This window comes from Homarus americanus, unplaced genomic scaffold (assembly GCF_018991925.1).
Source record: "Homarus americanus isolate GMGI-L3 unplaced genomic scaffold, GMGI_Hamer_2.0 scaffold50165, whole genome shotgun sequence".
In the NCBI taxonomy this organism is placed as follows: Eukaryota; Metazoa; Arthropoda; class Malacostraca; order Decapoda; family Nephropidae; genus Homarus; species Homarus americanus.
In genome coordinates, this window is record NW_024748747.1 from 1,498,664 (window position 1) to 1,520,986 (window position 22,323).

At 40.8% G+C, this 22,323-nt stretch overlaps 1 protein-coding gene across 1 annotated transcript in view; it reads left to right on the forward strand.

The window, feature by feature from the left end:
• The window catches only part of LOC121880412 (potassium voltage-gated channel protein Shab-like), a 96,009-nt gene that overhangs the window by 49,775 nt on the left and 23,911 nt on the right, over positions 1-22,323 (forward strand). Inside the window, 4 exon segments of the mRNA XM_042387604.1 lie at positions 397-438; positions 1,746-1,984; positions 6,522-6,602; positions 10,176-10,283. Coding sequence (XP_042243538.1) covers positions 397-438; positions 1,746-1,984; positions 6,522-6,602; positions 10,176-10,283 — 470 coding nt within the window.

Genomic DNA, 22,323 nt, shown 5'->3' on the forward strand with positions numbered 1-22,323 from the left:
ACTTGCCTCAAGGAATGGACTTTTTAAGGCGGTTTTGCCTGTAACTCTCATAGATTGGTGCACCAAGTTTACTGTACAGGAAGGCTTGTCTTAATTAAGCTTAGTGATGGCTGGTGACATGTTAGTAATTTAGAATTTCTCTGCATATTGTTCAAGTACTTTGTAAAGGTAATTTTGATGATCAATAGAATGCAGTTGCAATATTTATACGTATTTTTGGCGCCTAATATGAAGCAGTACGGTTGTCACTCCTCAAGGATATGGTTTGAAGGAATTAAACTAGTGGACCCGTAGCGCCAGTAGACAATGTATTTGCAACAGTATATTGGCCTAGATAAAACTTAATGACGGAAAGCAGATTTCTAAATACATTGGTCTAATGATTTTTTCTCCTAGATGGATTAGTTGCTCATGATGTCCCAAAAATAGTTGCATCCGGTACGCCTCTATCCTCCTCGTACGAACCTAACATAAGATATTTGATGAGAAGGTTTCTCCTTTTTGTAGACTGTCAGTGATTCACTTCTTTGGTTTCTGATGGTTTTTCTTCATTAATTTTGTGTGAAATTTTTATTTTTTGTTTGTGAAACCAAAAGTTTTCATGTTTATTTTAATGTAGTTGTTGAACAAGGCACCAATACCCTGTGTTGACAAAACCCTTGAGCATTTATTCTGAAAGGAAAAAAAATACTTTGGTTAAATCATACTACGTATTTGTAGTATTAATCACAAATTAAACAAATGTGTACAGATTTACAAGTGCCAAGGAATTTTTTTCTTTTTTTAGAATAAATGCTCAAGTGTTTTGCAAAAAGCAAAGACACAAGAAACAGCGACTTAAAGCATGCTTGTGTAGGGTAGTGTTGGTACCTGTGCTTCACTCTGAGGTAGGCCTTTCTCCTCTTGTACCTCAATCAGTGTCATGTTTCAGGTATTTTAAGTGTTCACTTTTTCCATCAGTCATCTCCTCCTTCTGTTGTACTGTAGGCTAAAAACCGGTTCCTCTCTTCATTCAAGTTTTTATATTACAAATAAAGATGTGTAAATAAAGATGTATTTGTTGTTTTAAATTTATTAATAACAAATATATTAAAGTATTTGTGTTCAGGAGGTGGAGATGTTACCATGTTGAGCCGAAGACACTAAGGAAGGAAATGACTTGGCCATATGTCGAGCTGAGCCTGTGTGTACTCCGCTCCTCTGGTGGACCAAAACAAGCATGTTGTGTTTACCTTTATGCTCCTTCATTAAACAGTAAAGTTAGTCTCGCTCTCAGTTCGTCATATGTCTTTTTTTCTTGTAAATGGGGCCACTTGTTGTAAAGATTTACTAAGGTAGATAAATTCACAACTTTATATTATTACTCCGTGCATATCATTCTGCCACTGTTGTTTTCAAAGTAGTTTCCATTTATTTTATTTGATAACAAATTATACTTTAGACTTTGAATGATACTTTCATGTAACTTTTTATTTTTTGGTCCTGACCTTGTTTTTGCTCTAGTGGTCTTGTAGAGAGATTAGCGCGGCATGAACGCTCGGGGATGGTCGAGGTTTGGGAGTGCCACACCTCCTTCACTCGTGCATGCTGTCACACTTGACCACAGTAACAGTCCAGAGGCGAGCAAGGAGCCAAAGCGAAGCTCATGTAGCAGTAGAGAGCGAGACCCACCTAGCTTGAGTAGCATCCCCGGCCAGTCGTTGTTTAGATGGTGATGTGTCTCTGTTTGTCTCTCGGTGGTGTAGGTCACAACATGTCCCAGGCAGATGCCAACTCGGTGGCTGGGGAGTCGATGCGTGCCGGACAAACAGGCACGGGTTGCTACAAGAACCACGAACATCACATGGGTCGCCTGCAGAAGGAGGCGCAGCAGGGCGAGGGTGGTGAGCCGGGGGTGATCACTAACGCCCCCGCGCCCAACATACTCGACCTCCCGGCCACCGAGGAACAGCGACCACCAGCCTCACCAGACTACCAGACTCCGGTAAGTCCTCCCCTCCCACCCTCCTAACCTCCCCCTATCCTTCTCCCTCCCATCCTCCAATGTGTGACCCTGCCGCCTCCGTTCTATCTCTGCTTCTCTTTTCTTTCCCTCCTGTCTATTAATCTCTAGCTATTCTCTTCTCCCCTTCTCTTTACATTTTCTCTGTTATGTCTTTTAACCTTGTTGTTGTACTTTCTCTCGTTCCTTCCCGTCTCCTGCATTGTTATCACCACCACCTCTATCTTGCTACTCCGCTGTGTGTTTCTCAACTTTGTTCTCCCAAAAGCCTAAAGCAGATCTTAGGTCAGCAGAAGACGTCTTTTGTTAACTCTCTCGCCTTAATTATATATATATATATATATATATATATATATATATATATATATATATATATATATATATATATATATATATAATGCCTTCCAAAAGTTGTTTTTATTGACTGATTAATTCCTTTGTCCCTTTATTTTTATTCTTTAATTACTACTGCATGAACGAATGATAAAAAAACATTAATTATTATTGTCTTGTCTTTCCTCGCGGTCACAAACGACGCAGAAGGTCGCGAGGATTCAGCCAGTCTGATACATTCATAATAAATATGTACATTATATATATTTATTATATATATATATATATATATATATATATATATATATATATATATATATATATATATATATATATATATATATTGAATGTTTATTTTTTATTTGTTGATTTTGTTATATTTTTCTAGAGGATATCCTGCTATGTGAAGGACTTCCCACCCTGGAGCCCTTTTATTGAACCATCTTTCCATCTTATATATACTGCATATATAAATGCCTGTTTAGAACCAATACCCCATTTTTCCTCGATTCCTGTACCTCCCTGATCCACATAAGTTTTACTCTATTATCATTATTATTATTATTCTATCACCATTATTATTATTATGACAGTATTATAATTTACCTGTACATTTTTATACCCTGTTTAATAGATGTTTATTTCTCCTTGATGTGACACCTGTACATAGAAACGCATTATTTTTCACCAAACTATTTACCAGATGATAAGTTAATCTTGTGCCAGACAGAATACAGAACACACTTGATGGTGAGGGACTTACCACTTGGATTTAGGAGGAATAAGAATTTAAAAGTCTGATTTAGGCTCTTGAGTACGATGCCTTTAAACCCTTTGAGTACAGTAACTTTAACCAACTTGAGTACAGCGAATTATCCCATGAGTACAGAAGTTTAACCCTTTGAGTACAGAAGTTTAACCCTTTGAGTACAGAAGTTTAACCCTTCGAGTACGATGGCATTGTACTCAAGAAGGACTGTTCACCTGACTAAATATATCTTTATTTGTTCTTCAAATTGAACAGTCCAATAGTAAGACCTTCACACCATGACATAATATAAACAATGGTCTACCAGAGCACCTTTCATTACCACCTGTCAGGAATAGACGTTCGTTTGTGTCTGTACACAGGCATTAACGCTTAATATGGTCATCTCAGAGTAATTTGCCATTTTTAACAATAGTGTGACAGATTGTATATGCTCATTCATACATACTGTACATACATACATACATACATGCATACATACATACATACATACATACATACATACATACATACATACATACATACATACATACATACCTACGAGTTTATAGTATGTATGCGTGTTATGCTCGTACATATATTCATACATGCATACGAATATAGAACGTGTGTACTTGATCTGCTCATACATACATACATACATACATACTCGTACATATATGTATTTTAATACTGTATATACTGTTGTTGATTCCCATTTCCCTGACACCCAGGTTATACCTTATACTGCCTTTCCCTGATACTGTAGTATCTAGCCTCATTCCGGGAATTAGTTAACTATCCCTTATATTTAATTTCCTACTTTAGCCTGATTGTTAAGTACCGTTCCTTATACTACTACTACTACTACTACTACTACTACTACTACTACTACTACTACTACTACTACTACTATTACTACTGCTGCTGCTGCTGCTGCCGTCCTGACTCTATTACTGATATTAACCTGACACTGTGGTACTTCCCTCATGCTACTACTACTGCTGCTGCTACTACTACTAATACTAGTACTACTATGATTACAAACCTGACACTATACTACTGATACTAGCTTGATACAATATTACTGCTATTATTATTAGCACTACTATTACTGTACTACTACTACTACTACTACTACTACTACTACTACTACTACTATTACTACAACTACTACTAAAAACATGACACACCACTACCACCACTACCACCACCTCTCCTTCCTGGTACAGTATAATGTATTAGTAATTGTACAGATGAGAAGTGTGTGTGGGTGTTCCCCCTCCCCTTCCCCCCCCCCCCCCTCCCCCATCCCCCCCCACCACTTACCACCACACCATTATAATGATCATGTCACCTGATACTAAGAGTGAGTGAGTCTATAGGCTGGCAGCACTGCATGAGTATCTCTTCTTCATTAGTGTTGTCCAGATGGTGCCTTAGCAAGCAACAAACAAGTGTGTCTTAGTGTGTTGTGGTCTCTCTTGCCGTAGACGTAGTGTTGTAGACAGAGAGAGAGAGAGAGAAATAAGTGTTTGTAGTTAAGAGTTGCTTTATGTGTTGATTAATCATTGTTCTAAGCTCAAGGGACCTTTATTGTTGTTTGTGTGTTGTACTGTAGTAATGGGTGTCGTTAGATTTTTGTGAAAGCTTTTTTTGTAATTAATATATATATATATGTTTTTTTTATTTTGGGAACGTCGATGTCTCCTTTCATTTTAGCCTCTCTTCCTCCTCCTCTTCTTTATCTTCCTCCTTCCTCCTTCTCCTTCTCCTCCTCCTCCATCGTTGAAGTGCTACCCGTTCTGCCTGTATTAGTTAGTCGCTGTGTGTGATACGTTAATGTCGACTGCACGATTAACTATATATATATCAAAAGGTTTCAGTCTTCGTATAAATGCAATATAAATAAATATACTGTACATTATTATTATTATATATTATAGGGTATATACTTATAATACATACAGTATATAATAATGTTTTCATTTATTAGAAGACATCCTTATCTTCCGTTTCATTATTATTCTTCAATCTTTGAGTATTTCTTATCATAGACCAATAATTTACGATAATAAAATGAGCTCTCAATAATATTTCTCTGTCTATATATTTATAAAAGCTTGTAATCATTCCTTCTTACAGTCAGATAAATCGGTTTAAATGTTACATCTGAAGTGATAGTTATAATCTTCTCAGAACTAATAATTGGGTAGTTTAAGAGACTTTGGGTAGTTAGTATTTAATTACCAAACTAGGTCTTCTTCTTTATCAATGTCGTTAATCACTTCTATTTATAAATGCTATTGTGTTCACCTCTGTAAATCATTGTCAACACCTTTCTTTACGTCTCTCTTGTTCTTTATGCCCCAAGTTATAAGATTATTTCACCCCTTGCCATTTTTTTTCTTTCTTCATAGCCCTTCAGTTTACAGAGTTGTCCAATTTTCCAGATCAATCTGTTCATTTTTTTTTGCTATCCCTGTCAATTTACAATACCTCTCTCTCTCTCTCTCTCTCTCTCTCTCTCTCTCTCTCTCTCTCTCTCTCTCTCTCTCTCTCTCTCTCTCTCTCTCTCTCTCTCTCTCTCTCTCTCTCTCTCTCTCTCTCTCCAAAATTTTCCAAGACCATTCTGTACAACTACATTCAGCTGTCTACCTGTCGAATACCTTGAGAAACGAGGATATTTTTTGGTCCATATTATTAGTGTAATTCCTCAATACTCTCATTCATCGTGTTTCCATCATAATCTATTAACTGTCACCATGATATATATATATATATATATATATATATATATATATATATATATATATATATATATATATATATATATATATATATATATATATAAATTAATGGTGTGTCCTCATCTATCATGGTAAAAATTTGTGTCAGTCGTGAATCCTCATTTTTTTTTTTTTTTTTTGGAGGGAGTTAAAAAAAACAAAGCAGGCCATTTTTCATGTTTAAGTCCCACACACAATAATAATAGTTAACCCTCTTTGTTCCTCCATTTAGATTAATTTACATAGATGTAAAAGTAGTTGTAATCTCCCCCTTGTGTTTGCCACGCTAAGTAATCCCTCCTTGCCTCTTAGCCTCCTCCTCACAGCTATAACCTCTTACTAAACTCAAGATGATAAATTGTCCTTAAATCACAGCCCTTGGACCACCTGCTGCTTCCCATCTCAATAAAATTCCTTAACTGCACCGATATCTCCCTTATTCTTCCCTCCCTTATTTATCCTTTCGTATTTGCTTATCCCAGTAAATTAATATTGTTATCATTATTATTTTCACCTCCCCCTCGACCTTCTCTCTCTCTCTCTCTCTCTCTCTCTCTCTCTCTCTCTCTCTCTCTCTCTCTCTCTCTCTCTCTCTCTCTCTCTCTTCAGTTTCTATAATAGCAAAGTATCCATTTTTTCTACCTTCTAGGAGTTGAAGAGAAAGGAACGACAGCTTCTAACTCTTGGGGACACAGTCAATGAGCTTGATTGTTGTTTTTGCTCCACTAAGGTACCTACCTATGTTGATCTCGTAATGATTAGCTCTTAGATGTCACTGATGAAAGATTAATTTTTTCTTTTCGTAAGATATGCTGTATATGAAGAATTTTTTATAGAGAGAGATTCCTGGTTAAATAGACCATCTTGCACGGAACATGAAGCAAATCGAGCGTTTGTTTATGACTCGTGAGAACCGTCTTAAAGATAACCTTTTTGTTTTTCTTCATTTATTTTAAGTTTTGTGTGTGTGTGTGTGTGTGTGTGTGTGTGTGTGTGTGTGTGTGTGTGTGTGTGTGTGTGTGTGTGTGTGTTTCAAGTCATTAAGATAGGTCAGTGACTCACAAGCATCCAGTAAGCACCAGAGAGGCAGCTACAAACGTAATTAAACTTCGTACGTCTTCTAAAATTTTCTAACAAAAATTAAAGCCGGGTACCTTAACACGGGCGTCTAGAATTTCAATTTTATCATCCTCGGTTAATAACATACGTTCTTTTAAGACTCAATCCGGATGGTAGACACGTTCCTAAGACTCACTGGATGACAACACAGTGAGACACACTCCAGCAACACCTGAGACACAACGCTCCAAATGGATTGTTTCTCATTAGTTAATTATAAGGGGAAGGGTCTCAAGAGACCTTCAAACACCCTCCCCTTGTGTTAGTGAGGCAGAAAATTACTGGGTCCTGCAGCCTCTCGTATACCGTAAATCCTGTAAGGTCTGCCCTGCTGTGTCTAGCAAGGTGTAATATTTCCGCCTTGTACAGTCCTCTTTATGGCTTCAGTATTCATTATAAATTCTCCATGTGTCATATAAACTGAATATTAGCCCCCAGCTTATTTCACCCAATGGTAAACCATCCTAACGCTAATATAACCTAATTTAACGCTGGCCTAACCCAACCTAACCACACCTAACCTAACCACCAGGTACCGTTAGAATGGTTAAACTTCAGGTGAAATAAGGTGGGTTGTCTATTCTTAAGATGATCTCGTGTGTCTTGATATATTCAAATTTAAGTTACTTTACTGTCCAAACCGCAGTGTGTGTTGTTGACTTTGCGTTTAACGATGACTGACAATATCTTAATCGTGTAAACAATTTGATGCGCTCCGGTATAGTTGTAAATAAGGTATACGGTATATCTTTTATATGATCATATATATATATATATATATATATATATATATATATATATATATATATATATATATATATATATATATATATATATATATATATATATATACACAGTATGTATGTGTGTGTAATAAATAAAAATAATAATAATAATTAACGGTTTATTGAAAAAGTCGGCAGCCCGAAGGCTGAAAATATACACTGGACAAAAATTACTTATTACATACAAAGACATGAGGTAGGTGGGTCGTTTAACAAAATCTTTCATTACTGAAAGGAAAAGGAACGTGACTTGAACATACAAATTATTATAGTTTACAGTTGATGGCCTGGGCCTGGACTGGTCATGTGTGTGTGTGTGTGTGTGTGTGTGTGTGTGTGTGTAATTGATTAACGGGAAAAAGAATCATATAGTTTAGAAAAGTAACGACAAAAAAAGACAAAGTATCATTCACACCTGTAGCCACAAGCGTCGTCCAGGTAGGAGACTGGCCCAGCGTGTTGCCAGGAGAACGTTTGCTCTATGTTCCGTGCATCACCAACACTAACTCTATTAAGTGTACAGTTCTGAGCAGCCGATCATTGTTTCCTACACAACTGGTCACTATGGCCCTCATCTTCCCTCCCCATAACTAACTAACTGAAACACTTCTTATATCCTCTTTAATTAGTTAGTTAGTTAATAGTTATCATCGTTATTCTTGTTGTCAGGTTTAGTATATTCTTCCGAGCTCTGAGGTCGATACTAATTTGTGAAGTGTCTATTTAGTCGAGTTCAGTGTGAGGTATGTCAAGTAAGGTATTGTCTGTTACCTGTTCTTAATCACTCTTACCTTACCTTCTTCCTCTTTCATCTTATTCTCTAAGGTACTCTTTTTCTTATGGGTACAAGAATAACTCTTCCATCTCTCCCTCATGGTCAACATAATTATTAAGGTACACGATGACTCATATAGAAAACCATTGATGACTAAAACACAGTTAAACATTATCTCAGAAGAACCAAACAAAGTAGTGCGCTAAGACCTGTACTGTGTGTTCTTGCAGGTAACATCTCTTCTGCAGTCTGTCACTTGTTACCTTTTATCACTTCACTTGTTTTGCTTCTTCTTTTTTTTTTACTTATTAGAAAATATTACTTGAGAAATTGTGATTGAAAGTAGTTGGTTCTGTTAAGTAATGATAGTCAATATACCAGTTGAAGGAAATTCCACTGCAGACGTCAGATGTTCCCTACCCCCCCTCCTGTACCCCCCCCCCTTATGGTGTGTACCCCCTCCCTCCTCTACTCCTTGTTGTACTCCTTTCTTGTAAATACTCCTTCTTACCATCATTGTTTATATGGGTTTATTTTTCAGTAAACACAATTGTATTTATTATTATTATACTAATTTTCTGTACATCGTCGCAATGCATAACTGTCTCCATGGATTACTCTTTTCCACCGCTGTATCCATGGCACTGTACCAGGTCCTGTGGCACTGTACCAGGTCCTGTGGCACTGTACCAGGTCCTATGGCACTGTACCAGGTCCTGTGGCACTGTACCAGGTCCTATGGCACACACTGGCTGTATCCCGGTCTTGCATCAGTGTCACGCTCAACACTCTCGATGTTCACTTGTCAACTTTTGTTGGCGTCGAATGGCACAATAGCGGCTGTGCGTGTATCATGTATCTCTGTCCCGCGGCACATCCTTCAGCTCTCTCCACATCATGTCCAGCGGCACACACTACTCCCTACATCATATACTAAATGTCCAGAGGCACACTTGGCAGCAGTACTCACATCACCCATCAATGTTCCAAGGCACACTCTAGCCTCCTCACTGCTACTTAAGTTCATATATATATATATATATATATATATATATATATATATATATATATATATATATATATATATATATATATATATATATATATATATATATATATATATTTATATATATCGTCTACCGTTTCTGACTAATCTCTTCTTGGCTTACTGCCAGAGTAACATTTATATACCGTGACGGCCTGTGTACCCCTCCCCCAGTGAGACAGCGCAACCGAGTCTCTGATGTAACCAACCGCCCAAATATATAGTTGATGTTGGTTATGTTTTTGTTTTGTTTTGTTTCCAAAGTGACCCTCTACCTCCAAAAGTCCCAGTTAATGACCTAGGGCTGGACATCAACATACCACCCCCCAACCCTCAATATTGCCTTCCGTAAACTACTACTTTGCCACCTACCGACCGGAACCTCAGAGGAATATATAAAAATTTGATGCTTGTCCTGAGCTCATCTTGTAATCCCCCTGTTCCCTCCTTCCCTTCCCCCTCTTTGGTATACGGGCCCTGAGTTTGCTCCATCGCCTTAGCTGCGCTCCATGCTTGCCCTGGTTTCCCGCCCCCCGACCTCCAATATCCACTGGCTCCACCTACTCCCTCCTCCACTAGGACGCAGCAGCTCCCCCGGCCACCAGACACGTCGGCAACAACAATGAGGCGGAGGGTCCCAGTAGCCGCTACCTTGCCTCCGAGTCACAGCCCAGTATATTTAACCAGGTAGGCTGGCCAGTGCTGTACCAGGGACCATGGATCTCTCTCTCTCTCCACCCTCGCACTAAAGGAGCACTACACCTCGCTGTCACACACACACACACACACACACACACACACGCACACCCAGGCTCCCTTCACCTACACTCTTCTACACCCCATCCTACACCCCCCACCCCCCCACACCATCAAAGTTCAAATGTCAACAAAGCCAAGGGGTGTGGTAGTTGTCAAGTGGTGTAGCCTACCCTGAACCACACACACACACACACACACACATACTGAACACACATACATACAAACAAACACATATACATACACGCACGCACACGCACTTACACATACATACATTATTATTATTATTACATACATACATACATACAAACGCTGTACATAAATACATACAAATACACACACGCACATACATGCACACATACAAACAAACACACATACATACACTCATCCACACACACACACACACACACACACACACACACACACACCTGCACACACACACACCTGCACTATAAATTAAAGGTGTGTTCTACAGTACACGTTTGTTGGTGTGATGTACCCAGTTCCTCCCGGTCCTGACTCCCTGCACTGTAGTACTTGGAGAGTCTGTACACTTGACAACACTGTCTAGGAGAGTCTGTACACTTGGCACCACTGTAGTACTAGGAGTCTGTATACTTGGCAACACTGTGGCACTAAGAGAGTCTGTACACTTAGTAACACTGTAGTACTAGGAGAGTCCACTTGGAACCACTGTAGTACTAGGAGAGTCCACTTGGAACCACTGTAGTACTAGGGAAAGCAATAGTATCACAATACCCACATTAGTACCACAATACCCACACTAGTACCACAATACCCACACTAGTACCACAATAACCACACAAGTATCACAATACCCACATTAGTACCACAATACCCACACTAGTACCACAATACCCACACTAGTACCACAATACCCACACTAGTACCACAATACCCACACTAGTACCACGATACCCACACTAGTACCACAATATCCACACTAGTACCACAATACCCACACTAGTACCACAATACCCACACTAGTACCACAATATCCACAACAGTAGTACCAAGTAAAGTTTTTGAAGGCATAAGTTATACCTTGGCAACAGAGGCAGATGTCCATTATATAGTTCATACAAGTACAGCTTTGGTTGTTTTCGCCCCGCCCCGCCTCGCCCCGCCCCGCCCCGCCCCGCCCTCACTGTGTGTGTATCTTTACCGTAACTTAGTACTACTTGTCTTAGGGTTCACTTATTGAAGCACTTAACTGGAGTACTGTGTTTTGCTCTTTCATTATTGTTATTCTTAAACGATTTATATGTGGTATTGATGTTCTTGTTTGTTTGTTTTTTCTTATTTGTGTGATTTTTGTTTTAGTGTAAATGTTATTATCTTCGTTATCTAGAGGTTTGATGATCCAAGATGGCGGTACTGTCAATGTTTTTGGCGGTTTAGGAGACTGGATATATATGCCTATTTAGTGTCTCTGTCATCAGCTGTACGTCTATTTAAAGATGCTGTGCTGGGTGTAACTCAGTAACAGCGTATAATCCTCTTAACCTTACCAACAAAGCCAAGCACTATGCTGTCTGTTTATTCAGAGAGAGAGAGGCAGAGACCTTCCCGCACTGAAACCCCTCAACTCTCAAACATTTGAAGAAGTGAGCATGGGAGAACTATAGCCAGGTAAAAAAAACACAACCTGATATTTATTTATTTTTCACCATCACTGCATTGTGGACAAATCACTTACACTTGACCGAGATCAGGAACACAGTGAGAGGTTCATAGTGAATGCATTAGTTGTTGGGGGGTTTTTTCTGAAAGAACCAAATAAAAAAAAAAGTACCTTGTTAAAAATTTGAGCTTGAGAAGGGCGGGTAAGACTTGAGATGAATCCCGCTCCATACAGCAACTTTAGTTTTTAATTTGTCTTCACTATGAACTTGTTTCAATGTCGGAGGTTGACTTTATTGTTAGCCAGGGTGGACAGGTGAATCACTCCGTCACCTTCACAACAATGGCTGGCGATATCTTCTTCACCCAATGTTCACAAAGCTGAAAAATAAATAGTGATTTCATTCCCTAAGTGTTGTTGCACTGGGGCCTGAAACTTGCTGTGTGAGTGCCAAAAAAATCTTCTGATGCCACCTCACGCTAACATTTCTTTTTTTTACATTTGTTGAGAACACATTGTTTGTGAGTGAGTGGTGAACACACTGGTGACCCTCACGAGCCGGAGGCCGCCTCATACCTGCACCTGAACAGACCTCCGAGAACAGAACCAAGGACCAACATCAGAGGATCTGTCATCCACATCTCTTCTTTCTTTTTCATGCTTAATATTTTTGTGCTTTTCCTGTTTGTTGAAATTGTGACCTCACTGCTCACGACCTCGACGGTGTTGTGTTGTCACTCACTACAGCCCATGTCTGAACGTTGGCTGGTGGGATACACTGTATATTGAATGTTGCCTCGACAAATATGGCGTTACTGTCGCTACGTACATGAAATTGTTAACATATCAGCTTAATGTTTTCACATTTCCATTCGGTCTATTGGCATGTTTCAGTAAATTATACATACTGTAGAGATGGAGAGAGAGAGAGAGAGAGTACAACAGAGGATGATCCCATATACCTACCAGTAGTCCAGCCAATGTTGACAGTGGTTCATGCCTTCTCTGCCTGACTCACCCCATGGCTCCGTTTCTCAGATCACAGAAGAGGTCGTAATTCTGCTTCCCTCTCGCCAAGTGGTAGCACCTCTGCTTCCCTCTCACCAAGTGGTGGCACCTCTGCTTCCCTCTCACCAAGTGGTGGCACCTCTGCTTCCCTCTCACCAAGTGGTGGCACCTCTGCTTCCCTCTCACCAAGTGGTGGCACCTCTGCTTTCAGCTCACCATGTGGTGGCACTTCTTTCCACTCTACTGGCAACTTTGCTTCCCTACCATACTCTGGTGTAAAATTAACTCTCCATTCACCCTGTTGGTGGCAACTATATTTACCACTAATGCCATGGTAGCAATTCGGAATCGCATCCACCTGAGGGTGTGACCTCTGCCTTTCACTTTATAGTAATACAAGTACCTGTGTCAGTGGTGGCTCTACTTCTCCGTCAGGTGACAACAGCTTACTGTATCACCCACTAGATAGCTCTTAGCCCTTCCTTACTGACGTCGCTTTCCATAAACGCAATCTTCACAACTCTGCTTCCCTTTCGTGTGGAGGCAACACCTCTGCCTCTTCCCCACATGATGACGATATCTTGCTGCTCACTCCGTGTTGATATGTCTGCCTACTACCCGCTCCGTGTTGCAAGTCTTGCATCCCGATCACTCAGCAGTGGAGTCTTACTCGGCGCCGAGGACCACTTAGTTGCATGGTGGGTAGTGGAGGAGCAGCAGGGTGTGGCGCAACCTCCTCACTTCACACACTGGTGTATCACCTCCACCTCCCTCCCGTGTGGACTGCCTCGTGCCGTTGATCATGTGGCCCCACCATAACACAGCACCAAGGCCCTCACAGGCAGAGTAAATATTCCTCCGGCACAGCTTCCACCAGTGAGTCACCGCGGGGTGGAAGGAATCACCAGGCGCTGCTAATTGCTCGTGCTGGCGCTGCTCTTATGGTTGGGACTGCCTCAGTGTTGTGCTGGAGCCCGGCGTCCTCCTGCCTCTTTCTTCTGTCCAGTTTTATATTTTTTCTTGGTTCTCTCGCTCCTGCTTCTTATTTATTTATTCTTTAGTCTTCTAATTTTATTCAACGGTGTGTAAAACGTAACTAAATACTATAAACATAGTCATAAGGTGTCAGTAAAGCATATATGCATATATATATATATATATATATATATATATATATATATATATATATATATATATATATATATATATATATATATATATATACATTGCTAAATCTCCACAAAATTACGTGTTATTGGTTCTATATACTGTACATACTGAAAATTTGTATGTCATTATGATTAAAAACAAATATTTGACACATTATCATCGTAAATTAATTTAACGAGTCATCTTGTTTTGCACCTCTTAAGTTACCCAATACACACACACACACACACACACACACACACACACACACACACACAAAACACACCACACACGCACACACAAAGCACACACACACACACACACACACACACACACACACACACAAGTCAGACACACACACACACACACACACACACACACACACACACACACACACACACACACACACACACACACACACACACACACACACACACTAACACGTGTTGTCTGACAGTGAGCGGAGGTTCGGCTGGTTGGTCACGGTCCGGGAGGCCACTAGTGGACGGTAATATAAGCAGCTCCAAGTCCTTATATAATGTTCGCACCATCTACCACCACCTTCTTGTTAAAAGAAGTTTAATTTCTGTGTCATTAAAGACTAAACAACCTGCCACTAGATTTTAAACCTTGCAAAATACATATTTATTGTATGATGGGCTGGTGAGGATCATGGGCTGGTGAGGGTCATGGGCCGGTAAGGGTCAAGGGCTGTTGAGGGTCATGGGCTAGTGTGGATCATGGGCTGGTCAGGGTCATTGGCTGGTAAGGGTCATGGACTAGTGAGGATCATGGGCTGGTGAGGATCATGGGCTGGTGAGGGTCATGGGCTGGTGAGGATCAAGGACTAGTGAGGGTCATGGGCTGGTGAGGGTCAAGGGTTAGTGAGGGTCATGGGTTGGTGTGGGTCATGGGCTGGTGAGGATCAAGGACTAGTGAGGGTCATGGGCTGGTGAGGGTCATGGGCTGGTGAGGATCAAGGACTAGTGAGGGTCATGGGCTGGTGAGGGTCAAGGGTTAGTGAGGGTCATGGGTTGGTGTGGGTCATGGGCTGGTGAGGATCAAGGACTAGTGAATGGTCATGGGCTGGTGAGAGGGTCAAGGGCTGGTGGCAGTAGTAAGATATCACCCTCAGCTACATAAACGTGTAGTAACATAGGTTATATAAACTACAGGAAGCTAACTAATTTCCGAAATTCACAGGTAGTCGACTTCTCTAGAAAAATATATGCAGTGTTCAGACACTTCCAATAAATTTCTGGAAGCTCTTAAAAGAAGAGGAATTTTCTCTCTTAAGTACAGTCACTAGCAGAAGTCCTTGTTTACGCCTAGGAGTTCGGGCCGCTGAAGTGGGTGTCCGAACTACTGCTCTACCCATACATGGATAACCTACGCATTTGGTACAGTTCCGAATAAGAGCGTAAAGGGAGTCGTGGTTGTGACTGTACCATTATATTTCCTATGCAGTATAATAAAACATACAAATGCTTCATGTTTTATATATGTTTGTTACCAAGAGCAATTTGTAGTATATATATTTTTTTAATACTCCGTCCAATCTTCACTTAGGTAGTTTTATATTAGTCTATCAAAAGATCCTAGATTTATTCTGTGTTGTTGGTAATTGAGAAGATGAGTATTTTTATAACGATTCGCTATAATCAAAATAACAGAACCAGTGTGATACTAATACTTCATGCGTTACCTTCTTCATAATGACAAACTGTTATTAATTCAGAGGGTGGAAACACTAGGGAGATGTATTACCTTCCGTCTTGTCTAGTTGATAGCTGTCAATGGCTGGTTCACCGTGAATATTAGCAGCAGATCTCAACTTATAACATCACTCTCCATCATTCAGAAAAGTTACTTGTTTTTAAGCTGTTCAGAGGATCGTCAGCACAGACCACAACAGAAGGTGTCACAGAGCTTTGGGTTGTCAGGTCACTGTCAGTCTTCGTCAGGCACCAACTTAACCCTCCGTCGTACAACTGTCACGTGATCACAACACAACCACAACACATTAACAACCAGCATGTCTCCGGAATGATTTTTCTACTATACTTGATATTCATTATCAAATCCTGTTCTTTGCATCGCAATAATAAATTCTAATCATCAGTATCCACTTGATAACATGCATCCAAGCCATGGCTATGTTATTAATTATTATTTTCTTATTTTATATAATATTTTATATAAAATAAATAATCATTATCTAAATAACTTCAAGACTCAAAATGATCAACTTTCTATCGAAGTTTAATTTAAGAAGCTATGTAAGTCACAAAATATTTACCAATAATGATTTCAAATACTTCTAAATAAATTCTGCCTTACAATAATTGAAGCTAAGTATTGATTGCGTGTTTGATGCCCAGCGGGTGTACAGTACTGTAAGTTAGCGTCCTTCCTCGTGTGGTGTGATGGTCACATTGGCACCGCTTAGTTGGTTTCTTCCTCTGGCCGCCTGGTGGCTATCCTGACGTCACTTTGGGTCACCCTGGTACCACGGCTTAGCTTTGGGTCACTTCTCTCACTGCACCTCCTGCGTGTACACTGTCGAGTGACAGCGACCAGAACTTCGTGTTAGATACAACAGATTTGTTTTTCGAAAAGATCTTGTGTTGAAGTTCCCCCACAATCACCATTCCCGGCCATTTAGTAAGGCATCCCTCACCTACTCCCTGGTAAGGTCAGTCAGTCTCCCTCTCCCCTTGTCACGTGACTTACCAAGCCTCTTGATAATTCCACTGTCTTATGAATAAAAGAAAGTTTCCTTAACAGCCTCATCTGTACCAGTACCAGCCACCACCAGGTACTGAACACGTCTGCCAATCGTCCTCCTTTCTTAACTTAAATCCCGCGGGCTCCAAGACTGTGACATTTGTTGGTTGTCATGATCCCTTATTGTTGGCGCCAGGTAAGTTTTTGAGCCAATGATTCCCTGCCCACTGAACGTGCCAGGGAGTACCACCAGGTGAGGCCTTGGCCCTGGGTACCTCAACCCTCCCACTATATCCCTCATAGGTGAGTACCCTATACCCTAACCTACCCGAGGGGACCAGTCTACACCCTACCAACCAGGTGAGTTCTCCTCGTCCGTAGACCAAGTAGATGAGTCGCCAGTCCCCCTTACCTTAAGTAGTCAAGCTAAAAGACCCTCTTGCCTCGGTAATGAAGCTACCAGTTCCCTGATCTTCAGTAAATGTGGGTGCTTGTTTTACCTACCGTTATGAACCATCTACCTTGTTCCTGTCGGTATCCCTCACTAACGCTCCTTCGCCCTCCCTTTCATCACCAGTAACTGAGGCAGTTTTCCCCGAGCTCTCAGTCTCCAACACAAGACCGAAGGAAGTAAACAAACCTGGCGTTCAACAGGGAGACCTGGGTAGTGAGTTACCTGTACCGCTCCCCAGCCACCTTACCGGGCTCCTGCTGGCTGACACTCTTGTGCATGTGTGGTGTGGCACTGGCAGCATCGTCAGCCGTCATGTTAGTGGTCTTGCCGCCGTGTGCTTCATTTTCTGCGGCTTTACACCATTTGTGTGACGCTTTTCTTTCTCTGTGTGACATCCTAATGTTACGCTCTAATGGCCAAATGGTGACAGGAGGCCATCCTTGTTACTACTATGACTTCTGATACATGAAGGGAACAACCCACACTCGACGAACATCAAGTGTCATATCTCCTCTTCCTCTCCTCCTACTCTTCCCTTTGGCGTGAACAAGTTGTACACTTGACTACCTTCAATCAACCACTAATTTCAACTGGCTAGGGCCTGGATAATGGCATATCAGAGTTGATATCTCTCTTCTCCTTGATTGTAAGGAGTAGTTGCTCCCCTGATGGTGGGCCAGCCAATATAGCCATCTCCCGCCCCTCCCTCGTCCTCACCCGGTGGTATGCCTTACTTACCTTGCATACCTCTTCTCCGCCTAATGGCAGCCAATGGCATACTTGCCATTGGCTTCTGACCTCCCCCCACACTACCCTGTAACCCCCTCCCCCCGCCGCCATGTGCTAGCCAATAACGTGTGTTTGGTGTTGTTGACATTCTCCTGTTTCTTGTTGTTTACTGCCCATTCTTCTCCACCATCCACCACCAGGCTGTTTTGCTTCTTGACTGGCCTAACTAATTTATTGTTTTTTTTTTTCATTATCTTTAACCGCAGATATTCCTGGAATTATTTATTTTTCTATATTTGTATTTAATGTTTCTATGCCACCGTTCCTTGACCTTGACTGTTGTGTGTGACCCAGATGGTGGTTGGTTAACAGATATTCACCTCATGATTGTGTCTAGTGTAAAGCAATAACTGGGAGTAGTCATGTCACAGTCACCTGTATTGTTCAACACACTCTGGATGTCACCACCAGTGTAAAAGACGTTCTGTGATGTTACTGCCATATACATTACAAAGTTTAGAGGACTTTTACCCACAGGAGCTGGCACACAGATAAAGTGTGTGATGTGAGCAGCATTATGACACAGAGATACAGGGAGTGTGGCCACGAACACCTGTTGATGCTGCTGTCTTGTATTTCTTTGTTCATACATGGCTGCTCTCCTCACTTTAGATTAATATTGACAAATATATATATATATATATAATGTCTAGCTGCCAGTCTAATTGTATATTTATATTTCAAAAACAACTTTGCTCCTCACTGGAAGACCCTGAAAGAAGCCTTAAACTCCGATATTGTACTTATTGTAAAAATGATTTGATATATCTATAATAATAATATGGCCTTATGTAGTTCACTTTATATAACAAGCAAGTGAGTCGACCTCTCAGTGTCAGGGCTAAGCTGCCGGCTTCTTCATTGCCTCTAGTGACGTAATGATTTAGTTTGAGCCGTGGATCCTTTTTATAAATAATTATCTCGGTGTTATTAAAACACTCTCGAACACATTTTAAATTTATACATTATTTTCAAGGCAGTACTATGTGTAGGTCATTATAGGAAGTGAACATAAGGGGTGTAGCCTGCGTCTCCTTGTCTATACACAATGTGGCCCTCAAGACTCTGCCTTGCCCACGGGAGCAACACCGAGAGCTCTTGTAAGGCTAATTAAGTGTAGATGTACTTTACTTTTCACAAGAGGTACTCTACTGTAGCACAAAATGGAGCTGGTGAAGCGGGCATGGTAGCTGCCTCTCCCTTCATCATCATGACTATTTATCAAAAATTACAATATTGGAGTTTAATTTCGAGTCTCCGAATATTATTAATCTTAACCACATTTTCTTTCTGACATTATCATGGCAGTGAATCGGCATTTTACATCAGCTTAGTTCAGATACTGAGAACACGTCGTTCATTGGCAGAAGATGTATTCTACCCACTTGGCCTTAACATGTGTAAAGCTGTAGAGTGTTTTAAGTAAAGCCTGGGTGAGTAACGGGGGTGTGGTGTAGCGGGCGGGAGGCAGAGTGACGAAGAGTGAGCCAGGCGGGGCCAGAGTGACCAGCCGCTAGTGTGGAGGCTCACCCCGGGGTTACTAGAGTTAGTCTGTGGTGCAGTAGTGTACCCGGGTGGTGGTGGCCAGTGCTCGCTGGTGATAGTGTACCCGATCTCTTCTAGGAGGAGGGTGTAGATGCAGGCGTCGGAGAGGAAATCCCACTCCGTTCCAAACCTTCATCGTAACAAATTATTTTTGCTAAGTGACTTTAATCTGCTCCATTATTTTGCACGCAGGTGAGTTGGTGAGTTATTGGTTTTATTTTGATAGTTTTTTTTATGCTATTTTTTTTTCTTTGTCTTTTTTATTAATATCACCGCTTTTATTTTCGTTGCTGCTTACCTTTTGTTTGTTCGTTATGCCATATCAGTGTCAACTAACGCTGTCAACTACTACTTTTATGTTCACCCTGCCCAGCGCCAGTGTATAGGAGGCAGGGACCACTCATCTCCGCTTGCCCTCACAAACCAAAACCTATTGGTTGTCGTCCCACTAACCAATAACTGTGTCGAGACTCACATGGGCCCCGTTTTCTACACTAATCTATTTTTCACCGGGACTGCGCCACTAACGCCACAAACGAAAAAAAATATATACAGTATAACCCAGCATGCACGACTGTATGTGTCCAAATAAGACTATAATTTCCGAATCAATGTCCATCTAACCTCACCATCGTGACTAACAGCTCATCGATTCATTCTTTTGTTTTTCTTCCAATAACACCAAGTTAAACTAAAAAAAAAAGAGTGTGTTTTTCTGTCTTAATTATTAATTATTGTTTGTTTAATTTGCCAAAGCTTGTCTGAGCTTCCCAGGGCTTCAGCAAGTGTGTGTGTGTGTGTGTGTGTGTGGGTGGTGTATTGCTCCGGCTCACCACCTGTGGAGGCCAACTGTGCTCTTAGTGTGCCCACGCTGGACCACCTTTACTCTTCACTGACTTCCCCACCCCCCCATCTCTAAGTATAGGATGATGCATAAGTCGCTTTGCCGAGAACAGTGTACTGTATATATTGTACTGTTCTTAGTAAAGCGACTTGTGCGCCACCCTGTACTTCCGTGCCAGGGGACAGGCTACATGTTACAATGTACAGAAATCCGTTTAAACTCATCAGAATGGAAAAGTAAAGGTACGAGTAAGATATATCGGGGAACAATTTGGTGATAGACATTTAGAGGACAGATAGAGAGACTTTTATCTAACCTATAAAACTATTATGTATTAGGTTGGAACTGTCGCCAGGCGCAAAGTGGACCGATCACTTGGAGGCTTAAGATGTACACCAACATAAAATCCGACAGAGGAGCGTGAACGGAAATGTTGTTTACACTCTTAAATTATAATTTCTTTATACTTGATGTTAGTAACTTAGTGAAGCAAAGACCGTGTGAGTGTGAGGGGTTAAGGAAGGTGGCCGCCCTGGTGTGCACATAATAGCGAGGATGGCGGAGGGACTCGATACCTCATAAATTTTTCAGTCTAAGCCAAGACCTTAGCCCTCCGTCGTCTGCCGCTGTGGTCGTGGAGCGGCGGCGGCGGTGAATCTTTCTGAGAAACATAAGTCTTTATCAGGTAATAAGTTCAGTAAAGGCAGCTTACTGTATATATAAATGTCATAAAGGGTGAACGCTCCTTTATATCTACGAGACTTCTTCTGTGTAGTAAAAAAAATAGTTGATTGGGTGAATTCAAGCGACGTCACTAATCACATGAATATCAATCAAGATATAAATAAAACGATAATAAGGTGACGGCAGCTGCATAATACAGCTCTACAGACTGAAGGTAGATGGGTCCCCAAGCTTCGGTTCGTGAGCTGTGAAGTTTAAATTTCCCCGATTAAAATTTGTTTTACATTATATCTTACAACAAAACCTTAATTTCACCCAGGACAAAGACCTTTTTTTGAGCGTGTTCGTTGTTTATTAGCCCCCTCCTCGCTACCCCACAGTGCCACGTGCCCCCAAAGGAAGCACCACCCCAGCTATGTGTTACCGCCACTACCTTCAGAAGTACAGTACATTACCCCAGGTGCAACCTGGTAATGCTGCAGCTCACACGAAGGTAGTTATTAGGGTGGTGGCCGTACTCACCCCAACAACCTGATCAAAGAGTACCTTCTGGATAACAGGGAAGCCAAATGTAGTGTAGGATGAGTGAGGCTGTGACCGCCCCTCCCCGCCTTGAGGCTGGAAATGCTCCCTCAGGAGGTTAGTTTTACCCCGAGGAAGGTTTCAGCCGCACCTCACAGCACCAGGTCTGAGCTTATAGGCGGTAATTTACTTTCTAATATATATATATATATATATATATATATATATATATATATATATATATATATATATATATATATATATATATATATATATATATATATATATATATATATATATATATATATATATATATATATATATATATATATATATATAATTTTTTTTTTTTTTTTTTTTTTTTTTTGTCAAGCATTGCGCGGTTTTGGTACCTAAGTGTTCAAGCAGTAGCCTTTCGCCTGACCTTACGAGCAGTGTGTGGAACTAACCTGTGTGTGCCTCTTAAGCCACATTGTATGTAATCAACTGGAAGAGGGACTCCACCAGGCGCTTTAACGGAGACAATAATTAAAAGCCTACTTTAATAAAAGTAATTATGCAAATGTTACTTTTTATTTATCGTCAACTTTTATCCCCATACAAT